This window comes from Wyeomyia smithii, chromosome 2 (genome assembly GCF_029784165.1).
Source record: "Wyeomyia smithii strain HCP4-BCI-WySm-NY-G18 chromosome 2, ASM2978416v1, whole genome shotgun sequence".
Classification (NCBI taxonomy): domain Eukaryota; kingdom Metazoa; phylum Arthropoda; class Insecta; order Diptera; family Culicidae; genus Wyeomyia; species Wyeomyia smithii.
This window is the reverse complement of record NC_073695.1, coordinates 276429113-276442799: the sequence shown is the minus strand read 5'-3', so window position 1 is coordinate 276442799 and position 13687 is coordinate 276429113. Positions and strand designations below refer to the sequence as shown.

The 13687-nt window shown below is 38.8% G+C and overlaps 3 protein-coding genes across 7 annotated transcripts in view; all 3 read right to left on the bottom strand.

Moving 5' to 3' along the window:
- LOC129720637 (uncharacterized) overlaps positions 1 to 6945 on the bottom strand; it is a 44818-nt gene extending 37873 nt beyond the window's left edge. Inside the window, exon 1 of the mRNA XM_055672124.1 lies at positions 6794 to 6945. Within this exon, the coding sequence (XP_055528099.1) occupies positions 6794 to 6916 (123 nt within the window). The 5' untranslated portion in view covers positions 6917 to 6945. The remainder of the gene's footprint in view (positions 1 to 6793) is intronic.
- A 1265-nt stretch (positions 6946 to 8210) lies between these two features.
- On the bottom strand, positions 8211 to 8929 carry LOC129723031 (uncharacterized). The gene is made up of 2 exons (XM_055676970.1): positions 8702 to 8929; positions 8211 to 8646 (listed from the first exon to the last, which is right to left on the bottom strand). The coding sequence occupies exons 1-2, from the start codon at positions 8905 to 8907 to the stop codon at positions 8253 to 8255; spliced, it is 600 nt and encodes a 199-aa protein (XP_055532945.1). The 5' UTR covers positions 8908 to 8929; the 3' UTR covers positions 8211 to 8252.
- A 199-nt stretch (positions 8930 to 9128) lies between these two features.
- LOC129723026 (zinc finger protein 892-like) overlaps positions 9129 to 13687 on the bottom strand; it is a 46609-nt gene continuing 42050 nt past the window's right edge. For all 5 annotated transcript variants that reach the window (XM_055676959.1, XM_055676956.1, XM_055676961.1 and 2 more), the window contains exons 3-5: positions 10738 to 11121; positions 10396 to 10677; positions 9129 to 10336 (exon numbers count right to left, since the gene is read on the bottom strand). In XM_055676959.1, coding sequence (XP_055532934.1) covers positions 10013 to 10336; positions 10396 to 10677; positions 10738 to 11121 — 990 coding nt within the window. In that variant the 3' untranslated portion in view covers positions 9129 to 10012. The remainder of the gene's footprint in view (positions 10337 to 10395; positions 10678 to 10737; positions 11122 to 13687) is intronic.

Sequence of the window (13687 nt, the reverse complement as noted above, 5' to 3'; positions counted from 1 at the left end):
AACTGAACTGGTTACTAACCAGAGCGTTTACACCCTCCGTGTAATGTCCTGAACCGGTAACCTGCTCATCGTCCATATGATCGTCATGCTGGACCTATCCGCGACCCAGTTACTATTTTCGAGAGGGATACGATAGGGGTCCCATACGATGGCGATAGCAGCTGTGTCACCCTTACGCCCGTTGCTTAGTAGCCGGTTTGAATGCCTCACACGCAGAGGCAGTCAGGTTTGTTTTTTTTTTTTTTTGCTCATTTTTTGTTAAATGGGTCCTACTTCCAGCCGCTATCCTTGTTCATGGAGTAGTCGCCTATGTGGTCCCATGGTGGTCTATACCGAAGTAGTGAGGTCATGGCTAGGGTAGGCCGCCATAGCTCCCCATCAGCAACTATGACGCCCCTGACCATTATTAACCAGGAACAATCATCTGATCCTACTCCTGCCTGGTGTCCACCGGGTCATGGATCCGGAACGTACTGGAAGGTCTGCCAGGTTTTACAGGACGGAGACACCTGCACTGGGTATCACCGTTGTCACCTATTTAACTAAGGGAGCTCAGCCCAAAGACGCGGTGCCTCAATGAAATTCGACTCATATCCGTTTCAGCTGAAATCAGCTGAAAGTTTTTTTTTTCGGCCCAAACTTGCACGAAACAACTGCTCACTATCGACTTTCAACAAGTTTGGCTCGGTGACCATTCTTTCCAGCCTTTCTCATTCGAACTTATTATTTGTTAAAATAGATTTACACCAACACCTGAAGAATACACTTTGATAATTTCTGCTGGTTTTTTTATTCTCTTGTTTTTTGTTCACACAACTATACCGAACATTTAAAATATAACATTCACACACATATGAACATACATTAACACATATACATGCAAATAACATTAAATTCTTTCAAATATATGATGCGATTTTGTTTTTGATCGAGGTATAATCGATTTGTACTCATATACTGCGTATAAATATTTAGATTGTTTATGTCAACTTTAGTTAGTACATTTCAAATAGTTTATAATTAAATGTTGTTCTTTATACATTAATTTGAATTCTTTAATGCAGTTGATATTACTAATCGTTTCTGAGGGGCATCCAATGAATGGGCAAATACCAATCAATATGGGTTCTTGAAACCTGGATTATACCCAGTGGCCAGAATCCGACCTCAAACCCAATTTTTAATCCAGATGACCAATACGATTTGGGGTAGCGGTATGATACCCGGAGGCCAGAAATCATCTTCAGACGCCATTTCAAATTACTAGACAGTAGCTTACGGTTTCTGGAAACCAGTCTAAAAGGGACAAACATTACGCAATGTGAGTTTTTCAGTACCCGGGGTGATGCTCAGAGGCCAGGAATCAACTCCATACTTCATTTTGAAATCCTAATTTGCGACTTCCGGTTTCTGGAAAACATCCTTCAATTGCCAAATATAATCCAATAAAGGTATATCCACTCTTTGGATTTTAGAATATTGATGTTGTATTTGAAGGAATAATTGGAGCATAGTATTTGAAATTTGACGTAATATTTGTACTAAATAAATAGTTTTTCTATCATAATGACTCATAATTTTGAACTTTGGTCAAAGCAGCTAGTTTTAAACAGCCTTTGGGTTTTGTTTCTTTGTAATTTTGAAGAACAGCCTGTTCGTTTGACACATGTTTTCTTTAAATAAGTCGTGAAATCTTTGAGAGAATAGACTTTCAATATTTTTACAATTTAACACATGATGGTTAAAATAAAAGTCCGATCACATTGGTCAACACAAGGGCCCCGAAGGTCAAACTAAAAAAATAAAAGTTATAGCTTTTCCTGTAAATCTTTTTCTTTCTAGGGCAACTATTATGAGCTTTAGCAGCATTTTTTTCGATTTTGTCAACCAGTATTATAATCAAATGTAATGGGTACCAATACAGCAACTGAACCTTCAATTAAAAACTAAGATTGTTGAAATCAGTAATGCCATCTTTGGCATAACTAGTGAATTTAGAAAAAGTTTTCTGAACACGTTTCTTTTCATAACCTTCGAACTACATGTTCAATCACCATGAAATTCATTATTTAGGGGTTTTGAAGACAGTTCGTTCATTTGATACCTATTTTGTTCAAATCGGTTGTGCAGTTTCTGAGATAATGGAGTTTCATAACTTTTACATTTTGATACATAACAGACAAAGTTACAGTCCGATTATAATAAAATTCAATAGGGTCTTATCAGCCAACTAGACCTTTCTATTTCAACTTGTTTTGTGAAAATCGTTCCATCCATCTTTGAGAAAAGTGGGTGAGTTCAAGCAGTCTTAGAAACCTGTTTCTTGCCTGATTTCCCATTATTATACATAACGGACAAAGTTAAAGTCCAATAACAATAAAATTCAATAGGGTCTCATGGGGCAACAAGACCTTCCATATGACACTAATTTTGTGAAAATCGGTCCAGCCATCTCTGAGAAAAGTGAGTGAGTTTAAACAGTCTTTGAAACACGTTTCTTTACATAACTTTTGAACCACATGTCCGATCTTTATAAAATTATTTTACAAATGGTTCAAAAATCAAGCCCGTTCTTTTGATATAAATTTTATTCAAATCGGTTGTGTAGTTTCTAAGATATTGAAGTTTTGTGATTTTCACATTTTAATACATAACCTCGAAACTAAAAATCCGATTGCAATAAAATTCAATAGGGTTTTATGAGGCAACTAGACCTTTCATTTGCAATTAGTTTCAAAAAAATCGGTCCGGACATCTCTAAGAAAATTGAGTGAGATTAGAAGACCGTTACATACATACACACACACACATACATACACACACATACATACACACACATACATACACACACATACAGAAAATGCTCAGCTCGTCGAACTAAGTCGATTGATATACGAGATTCGACCCTTTGGAGCACTTTTATACCTTTGGTTTTTTCAGTGATTGCTATACCTTTCTAGGAGAAAGGCAAAACAACCTCAAAAACATTCTTCAATCAACTTTCTAGATCTTCGCAGGTCGAAACGCTTTTTTAAACTAAAACATTTGACGGAGCACCAAAATTTTCGAATCAATGGGAACAACTTCTCAATTTTTTCATTGATTTAAAAAATACAGGTGGTCTGCCAGATATTTTGGCTTGGTTAAGTACTTTTTCGAATAAAAGATATAGGAAGATTTCATCATAATTGCATTTATTATCCGCGCAAGAACCGTGTAAATTTCGAAAATTCCGTTAAAACGAAAAACACCCAAAAAAAAAGCGAGTTTAGTGTAATCAATTCTACTTTGCCTCTTCTTTACACAGCTGCTGATCGGTTGCTTAAGGTCATTATTTCGTTTATTTCGTGGCATCTTGACTGATAAGGTAAAAGCTCAACTCATACGCCGCGGTGCCGTGTGACATCACGTAACTTCTTAATTTTGGTTAGAGTAAAGAATGTTTTCGCCCCCTTTTGGCGTTGAGGGAAAATTTTAGGTTACACACAGGGGGACTCATAGGGCAGAAATTTAAATAAATCTGTGACTCAGTGAGTTACCGGTGGCAGATGTTAGAGTAATCAAGCTTTGATGGCAAGACAAATGAAGCTTATAACTCCTGGTACCAATACACTTCACACATGCACTGAAAAAAACACTGTATTATGATGAATTTTAATATTTTGGATGTCAATCAGTGTTGCACTGCAGTGATAATTCATTTTGTTTATAGTGAAAAATTTCGAGTGTGAAATCTCTATGCTTTCTGCGATAGTTACTTGTTGTTAATAGAAGGGAAATCGAATGCGATGATGTTTTCTTTCTCTTCATATTTAACATGTAGCTTGAATAAAGCGCAGCTTTGAAAACTACACGAAAACAAGTTGAGGATGTGCTCATACTGTCAATGTGTAGTTTCCATAACGAGTTTTGTTTTTGACTATTAGTTCTCGATAAGTCGAAAAATTGATTGTACTTTACAGGAAAAGTAGGCGGCCATTTCGTTTATCCCTGCCGCATCCTGAGTCACTTTTTCACAGAATTTTTGTCCGGATAGCTGCCAATAACAATGGTAAAACAGGTTTTACCCTAGAGGTCAATCTTGCAAAAAAGTGAAAAATTATAGCTTTTCAACCACTCTGAATTTGGTGCTTCTAGCAGAGATGACTTTTTCAGAGACGTAAATGAGTTTTCCTGTAATCGGACGAAGAAGCGACGAATCCGACGAGCATTTTTCGTACTTTGTAAGAACCTTTCTGTACATCTTTCTAGTGCATAACCTAGGATGAAGACTACATCTTTAATACGGCCGTGAATAAGTATACAACAGCGATTCTTTACTTTAATTTGCTTGACTGAAAGTAGAATAAGGCGAGTAAGCGCCAGTAAAAAACTCTTATCACGATAGTCAGTGGCATGAATTTCGCTGACTGTGTCATGTTCATGCATACGGAGTCAATGTGTACTAATTCTACTAGTAAATCTCATCGTCGTAGATAACGCACGCAGATGTTTCACCCAACTCGAACTGACATGTTTGTTCTTAGCAAAAGACCTTGTCTAACGTGTATCCGATCGAAGATACGTTAGAAGCTTTGCACGTATAGTACTCATAAACACAGTATATTAGAACAGAATAAAAACTTTTCACTGCTGAAATAACCAGATAGCACATTTACAACTTAAGACTGTTTAAATGCACGGTACAGATAAGAAATCACTTCTATAATTAAAAAAAAAAACCAAAAAGCAAAAAAGTAGAATCAATTTTCTTGATTATTTCGGTGGAACAATTTTTTGCGGCATATCGGGCAACCTTTCGAAACGAGCATCTCGAAACATTGCACAAACACATTGAACAATGATTAAAAATGCAAGCGTGCCTCAAGTTTTCTCTCGCAATTGGACGCATAATATATTAATTTTATTATTCCTTTCGAGAAGATTACTACCACGAGTGTATGTGATTTCGCTTATGCACATTGTGCTGAAGCATATTCTCCGCGAAAAAATATGAGTGGTAATTTTTCGCTACTACACAAGCTTCCGCCTAGTGCATATGTACACTAGTTGCCATACCAATCAACGCGCTACACTGGTAATTCACTCTGTACCTCATCATCAGCCCGAGTACACAACATAATCACTGATGAGTGGCAACTCGAGTGCATACCAGTGCCATACCTTCTCCCAGTGCCAGCCAGCATACACCGAGCACCGGGATACACACCGAAAAAAAACCAGACGTTGACGACCACTCGAAATTGCACGCGTCCTCAAGGACGACAACCCCCGCCACCCAGAGCAACCTTCGTTGCCGCGTGAATACAGTGAGGAAATCTCCCAGCGCGTATCGTTGATTTATAATTGAATTGCTCTCTTTTTTCACAACTCAAATCAAGTGTACAAAATTCAACAATTTCTACCTCGGCTTTTTTTTTAATTTTATTTTTGTTTCCGGCCTTTTTCCACTTCGAGCTCCTCTGTCAACGATTGCGATGCCACGATAGAGAGAGAGAGACAGGGAGCGAGAGACAGACAGAAAGTGAAGAAGCTGTTTAAATTCACCTGATGGGGTTATTGGACCTTTCTTTAACTTTGAAAAACATTGTGCAAAGTGGATATCATTTTTCCCAAAAATGAACTTTCTCTCCCTTAATTCCAATCGCAGAAAGTCTCAAATAATTCTTCAACATAACCTGTCCGTTTTCCAAGGATACCATGAAATGCTGGATCTTAGCAACGCTTTTCAAATTCTTAGAGTGGAGCACACTGAAATGCCACCGTAGAAAAAATGCCCAAAAAATTGGGCTTCCAACCACTGCATTCTCCCATGCATATAGAACAGTACTCCATCTTGTGGTTACTTTCCGCTGACGGATCTCTTACTTCGCTGCCAGCGAGCTCACTCGTATCCCTTCCGTTTTTCTTTCGCTGTATGCACAGGATACCCGCCCAATTGTCAGCACATTGCCGATCCCTTATTCTCTCCATTCGCGCCACTGCCACGCCATCGCATCGAAATAATGACACATACTTAATTTTCCGTTTTATTCCACTTTTCCTGACTCACCACTCGACTGGAAATGCGAATAAATCCAATCTCCTCCTTGTCGGCTAGGCGTTACGACGCTGCTGGGGATGCTGATTCGTCTTTTTTTTTTCTTCCTTCTCTCTCTTCTATTCCCAGCAACGAGGCAAGCAAAATCTGTGTGTTCTTTTGTTACTTTGTATGGTGTAAATTTTGTAATAGATCCCCATTAAAATACCGGATCCACACAACATGCGGTGCACTGCTGATAATCGCTTAAATGACATATTTGATACAATATTTCATGGCGTTTGTTTTTTCAAACAGCAGAGAGCTGTACTTCTAACGTTAATGCTTTCAGTTTATATGGATTACAAAGCGGATTTGATTCAAATTGTTATCTCTATGTTTCGGAATTTATTTACTTATTGAATTGTGCAAAGAACATTATGTAACGAACGCTAAAACTGCCGACATTTTCCATTCCTGTATCTTGTACTAATGACTTCTTGCAATTCATTCATTTGCATCCGTTTACTATGAATACCGCACGATAGCCAAAGCCTGAACAACATGCGGTACGTGTGCTATATTTCTCTTAATTGATGATTCTTCTTCTGCTGCATATCAGTAATTTATGGTGAATAACCGGAATGAAATAATTTCTATGTAAAATATCGGCTATATGCAATTGCTCTGCCATCTCACTTCGCTATGGATACCCACACCTGCCTACGTACACCCACACTCCTCCAGGCAGTACTCTAACGCTGGTATACTCACTCCTATTTGCCGCACGCTGAGTACGGAACCACTGTCGCACCCCTCCGAAGCCGGCCGCCCACGCGACAACCTTTTTGCGGATTTTACTCCTACACGTAGCTGCACACGCTTTTCTTTTCCCATCGTTTTTCTTTCGAGAGGATCCGATCCGATCCGTTTCACTTGTCAACGACAACAACAATAATAAATAAGAATAATAATATTGCTAACAACATAGCAAGCTGCCTTTTTGAGCGGCGGGAGCAACGAAAAACAACGTCCAATTTTACAGTAGGTGGGTGATTCGTTGTTTAATAAACCGAAGAAACCTCATAAAACAGGCAAGCAGGCTGTGTAATTTTTCACAGGTTGCACTTTTAACACATTTTAAATTTAATTTTTACCCGCCATGAAGGATTCATTTCATGTCGTCCAGCGTGGTTTACCCTCTCCGACAATGTGTTGGCCGTACAGCGGGTCCAAGGGGCACGCGGTTCGGATTGTGCTTTGCCACCGATGGCAGAAAAAAAGTTAGCTGGAGTGGGGTGGGGGCGCACATTCGAGCAATTCTAGCAGGCAGCAGTTTCGGTTCCTTGCTTTGCATGCACATTACATTTTTCAAATTCAACAACCCTATTCCAATTATTTTTACATTCTATCACTCGGCTTTGGCTGTGCCTTGTGTACACTGCCCGGCTCATACTTCCGTTCACTTTTGCCTCCATCCGTTTCGTTCCATCTGGAGAAAATCGGTTCCGTTTGGCCTCACATGTGCAGGAAGTTTACCCCCCCCCCCCCCACTTTGAATACCGTTAGGAAGGATTGCATGGAAAAAGGTTCACAAATTCGATGCGCTGAAGAAAGAGAATTAGCAGAGCGAGTAGATACCGACGATGTTACCGCTGTTATTTTTTTTTCGGTTATCATTTGGAATTTCAATCGAGGAAAGGAAAATCAATATTGAAATATCGGTTCAGTTCGCTCAAAAATACCAAACAAAAAAACATTCGCTTAACGAGAATGTTGACGTGAGAAGATGCTTGATAATCGGTTGACATTTTTAATCGGAGTATTGAGATAATAGCAAGAGATGCTCTAATCGTAATAACTAATTGATGTTAATTTTGTACTATTTGATGTATTCAGTACAAAAAAAAAACAGTGCAAAATTTGAAATCGTAGACCCAATTATTTTAAAGTTCTACCACAAACTTCATGGTAAGGAGTCTCACATGCCTTGAAATCAGGCTAAACTTATCTTGTAGCTTCCAAAAATGATAAAAAACTTGTCACAAATGCTGGAAATATCAGAATAACTGTTCCAGATAACTAGTAAGTGTTCTGTTTCTATTTGCAGCTAACGGGTTTATTGAAGCTAGAAACCTGTTTATTGTACTTTAAAATCAAATTAATCCAAAATAAACGATGACACCAACAGGATTTTTTTTCGCGCATCACCACTTCACGCTGTAAAACATTTTCATATGTCTCCTGTTAAAAAACTGATTAAATTTGTCACCTTCTCGAATGACCATACCGCAAATCTATTGAAAAGCGGCATTTTGGACTTTCTGCCACCTAGAAGTTGCTGTAGCAGAATACGCGACAATTGTGCATAATTCAAAACTATAATCAAACCCAAGGTTGAAACCGTCACCAGCAACAACACGGCAATACTTCCCGTAAGGAACCAACTCTTCCTGGTGCCATCCGCGCTAACATCACCTGTGTACTTAGGAAGCTCGGGTTCCTCCTGATGAACGCTGACAACTTTCGTCTGATTGGACTCTAAATTCAGTCGGTCGGGGGTTGACCTTTCCTCGTGCTGAGCTGCTTTCTGCAATGCATCTCCCTCGTGATGTTGAACGATTGTCCTGAATAATTAAAATATATTCATTTATTTCCATCTAAAACAATACTGTCTACTACCGTTCTTCAAGGCACTGATCCAGTTCAGGGGTTTCGGCGGTTATTGGGCGTCCATTGATATCAAGAATTACTTCCTTTACGAACGGATCCCGCGACACGGATCTGCTCCGGGATAAACTCGAAGTTGGTCGGGGAATTTTAGATTTCACCACATCGCAGGGAGAAAGCGATCTCGAGGATCGCATTTGGTTGAGATTTCGACTCATCACGTGAAGGCCGGAACAAATGAATAACTGGATTGACAGTTAAGCTTTAACTTCAATGAGTACTAGATTTTCTCGTGCTAGTGATTTTTGTTTTGAAAATTCTCCATCTCATCTCTTCTCTGATCAATAATTAAAATTTGCTATAAACTTGTATTATAGTGTGGAACACTTAAATGAGGTTATGAATAATAGTATTTCGGCATTCATTCAATCTGGCGCACTGTTGTAGTATTAATCGTATTAAATAATTTATTACAGGCAGTAGAGCGGTTTTCAATCGCCATCTTTACTTGCGTTTACACTTACGACATCTAGTTGTTAAATTCACTACTGTAGGCTAGCTTTCCTACTAATATTACTGCTAGAAATCTACTTTCACTGGCATCGTCACATGAGCCAAATGCATTTTTTTTACTCACATATCCACTAATTCGCCAGTACGGTGCCAGTTCGATATAGTAACAATAAATGAACGTTAGATTTTTGGTTTTGAGCTTCCATTGTAAAAATGTACAAAATTATAACAAAACATCGTAATATACTAGAAATAATAACTTCATGGTTAGAAGTCCCGTGCAACACTAGGTACACTGATTATCCTTAACTTTGGAAAGGCAAGTCGTCTGGTTCTACAATAACTCATCGAAATGGCATACAAAATTGACTAGTTCTGCTACAGACTCATGTACAAAGGTTAATCGATTTGGTTCCTTTTCATTAAAATTCAGCACTAGAACATCGCGATTTTCCAAACAGAAACTGTTTGTGCTTGTTTAAACCTATATAAAAATTACGATGACAAAAATGTGGTTTGAGGTTATAAACTAAAATTTTGGCATTTGGTTTTGATATATATTTTCATTTTGTATGGCAACATCTGGCTTTGGAACATTGAAAATTGGTTAAATAAACCAAGGAGCTTTGGTTAGAGAGGAATCGTATTGAAAAACCACCACCGGAAACTTATTAATCCAATTAGCTTGTGTTGGTATTGGAAAAATCTAATTTTCCAATTCGAAAAAAAGGTAAATTTGCAAATATACTTGTAACAACGATTAATGATTGAGTAAGCTAAGAAAACCGTACCGTACGTACCAGGGAGCGCTCAATTAGTCAAATCCTCTAACAATTCTTCCGTACTACGGTTCGCTTTCTTGAACTCTTCCATGTACTTAGCTGGAACGGTCCACTCGAGCAACTCTTGAACATTTTGCTTCAGACGGAAAGCTGGATCCAGCGTTTTATCGTCGCACGCTTTGCGGCCTGCGCATTTTAACGAATCCACTAGCACGTTATCGATCAACCGCCGATCAAAGCCAAGATCTTTCAGCCGTTCCTCTGTTGAAATCTTCTTCAGCAAAATGGTCACCAGGAAGCGCATGTGCGACAGTGGCATAGGAGGATCAACCCCGCTGTTTGCATTCTTCACCTAAAAAAAAGCACGATACGAATGAGTTACAAACCATCAGAATAAATTTCATCCATTACCTCTCGGTCAATCATTTCCTCCACACTGGAAGCCGTCTGAGATATTTCCGGCGAGCAACTAGCGACATGATTCTGATACTCTAGCTTAGTTTTGAAGAAAACGTTGCAATTCTTACATAAATACGATTTGTCCTGATTGTGAATAGAGAGCATGTGCTTTTTCAGATGAGGTAACTGAGAGAATCCTACTTTACAGAGAGGACATTCGAATGGTTTTTCCCCTGTATGTTTACGGATGTGCAACTTAAGCACACTGGAGTGAGCGAAGGCTTGCCAGCAAACCTGTAACGGTACACTAACATGAAAATTTGGGACAAAGATAAAAACTAGTTGAATTATAACCTGACAACGGTATGGTCGCTCTCCGGTGTGTATACGTTGATGCACCACGAGTTGCGATCGTTGAGAGAAGACGGCACCACACACGGCACACCCGTGCGGCCGAATCATCTTGTGCGTCCGCATATGCTGCGGTAGATGGCCCTTGAACATCTTGTTGCAAATGTGACAATGGAAAGCCTTCAAGTTGGCGTGGTAGCACTGTAGATGCTTCTTCAAGGCGTCCGGACGATAGAATCCTTTGCCGCAGATGTGACACGTGTAATCACGGATGTCCAGATGGCTTTTAAGGTGCATTTTGAGATTAGCCGCACACGAGAACGCTCCCGAGCAGTGAGGACACTTGTGTCTACGAATTCCGTTGTGAGTAGCTAGGTGCTGAGTGAGCTGAAAGAAGAAAGGCATCGTGGATTAGGCTTGAACTGCTTTAAACATTTTTTTTCTCGCTTTTCGCGAAAATGTTCACATACTAGCACACATCAGAGGAATGTCAATCGTGCCGTAACGGCAAACACTGTTCCAATTATACGCTCCTTGTCGGCGACAACATGAAAGGAAACAAGCGCTATTTGCTATTCATATTGGTGAGAAGAAAAATGTTCCGTAAATATAAAAGGAAAACAAGCACGAAGCAAAAAGCAATATTTGTGTTAGTAATCAATTTATCGTGTTTTTGATTACGATCGCCTTCCCACCCACCGTTTTAACTTCCGGGGATAACCTCATCCAAACCCCGGTCGACAAGCCGTGGGGAGGCGAACGCTTCCCCTGACTCGAAAAGTGGATGTATTTACACGTGGATTCGTATACAAAGCACCGCATCGTAGTCTGCACGGAAACGCTCAAGCGTCACACACCCGGGCTTCGACTGGGTGGATGAAAATCGCAAAAGGGGGGCTGTTGTCAAACACAGACGAACGGTTCGCCATCTGCCCTTAAAGGTAGTGTCAATCATTGCATCGGATTCGGCTACTCGTAGTCGATAGTGGGAGGGTAGGATTAATTTTTGAGTGGTTGAATTTGGTCAAAACAGTTTAATAATTAGATTATTCAAGATTATCTATCCTGTCTATAGTCGCATATGAGTCACAGGAAGACAATCAACAAGTGACTACCGTGCTGGATCGAAATCCGTACACCTAACCACATGATAATCTTCGACGGTCAATAGAAAATCAAGAAATCACATATTGCTTTAAACTGACATGTTTACTTATAGATCTACTTATATTTTAATGATTAAAATCACTCCGAAACTCGAAAAAAATATGTTTAAATAGAACATGTTTTGAATCGAAATCCGTACACAGTTTTTTGTCCGAATCAAAACCCGTACACTTTTGAATCGAAATCCGCACACACGCGATATAGACTGGATCTAAGTCCATACAGCAATGAATTAGAATCCGTATAGATATAGAAGTACAAAAATGTACATTTTTTATTTATAATTTATCTTCTAATCTAAGAAAATATATATTTTGAGGATTAATTGGTTCCAAAAGTTTCGTAGCGTTTCGTTGCGGTACCCCTTGTCGTAGTAATCGGAACGCCGGAACCTTTCGAAGCTTCCCGGTACGACTTTACCTTGCGCACCTCAGTCACAGTTCTTTCTAAATTGATTGCCGTATATTTATACTTGTTATCTTCCATTATATGCTGAAAACAAGAAGAAAGATCAACAATATAGGCATGATACACACGCTGTACGGATTTCGATACAAGCAATTAACAAGGATCACAATCCGTACGGCACAGTTTTTGTTGAATAAATACAATTTACACTATTTACCAGACAATATACAGCTCGAAAATGACAAAGACTTACCTTTTCCATCAATTTCAAAAAGATTCACAGAGTAATACACTTATATCCCACTTGAAAAACGTTTTTATCTGAAGAACGTTTCCTTAGTAAATTCTCTAACGTTACAACGAAATGACAACTGAAACCGATACACGATTGATTTTTCATTTTTAATATTTTTATTTCATGGCCTACTGGCGCATAGTTTAATTTAACAGAAGGTCAACAGCTCAACGGACATGTACATGTAAATATCGTATGAATTTTCATTTTTATAATGCTTAAAACTGAAGATAAACATCAAGGTGTACGGATTTCGATACTGTACGGGTTTCGATCCAGCACGGTAATATACGATTATGTAGGCGGATTTGTTTTTGAAAAATTCAGCTTTTTTGGGTGGATAGTTTAAAATTATGCCTATTATAACATTTAATGATTTTTTCCATTCAAAGTAAATTCAGGCGGTCTTTGAAGGGAGCAATAGACAGAAATTGCTCACATACACTTCACATATTGCAAATGATGACCTGCACATAAGTACCTTTTACATTTGTCTCGTTATTTTTACAATAGCTATTTCGTGGTTTGGGTGTTACTGTTTGTTGAAAACTATGGTTTTGTGCTGTGAGTGTCTCACACTTTTTAACAAACTGGAATAACATTTTTACTGATTTTCACTTTTTCACGCAGCACCCTTCTACTAGATACAATGGATTTCCATCCCTGCAATAACCCGTTCAGACTAAAGCTGGTTATTATTATTTATTTTCTGAAATTCATTCGACACAGGGTCTTAATGAATTGGTGGCTGAGAAAAGCCGCCTTTGAAAAGCATGTAGCGGTTTTCAAAGCGGCATAAAAACCCAGCATATTTATAACAGGATGATTACAAACATATGACAATACTTTTGTATACAATAACTTAATACAAAGAAACAATTAAAATTTGTCAAGTGTTAAACATTAATATGTTGTCCGTTCAAATTGTACTCTTCTGCGAAATGACGGATGGGTTCATAAAGGCCACAGTTAGTACGTTGCGGAGGTAGCTGTAGGAGTCGCTGATGTCGCTGAGGGCGAGGGGGGCAGTGCAATTGAAATGATGACAGGATATTTGAGGAATCGTAGATGCCAGTTAGAGTT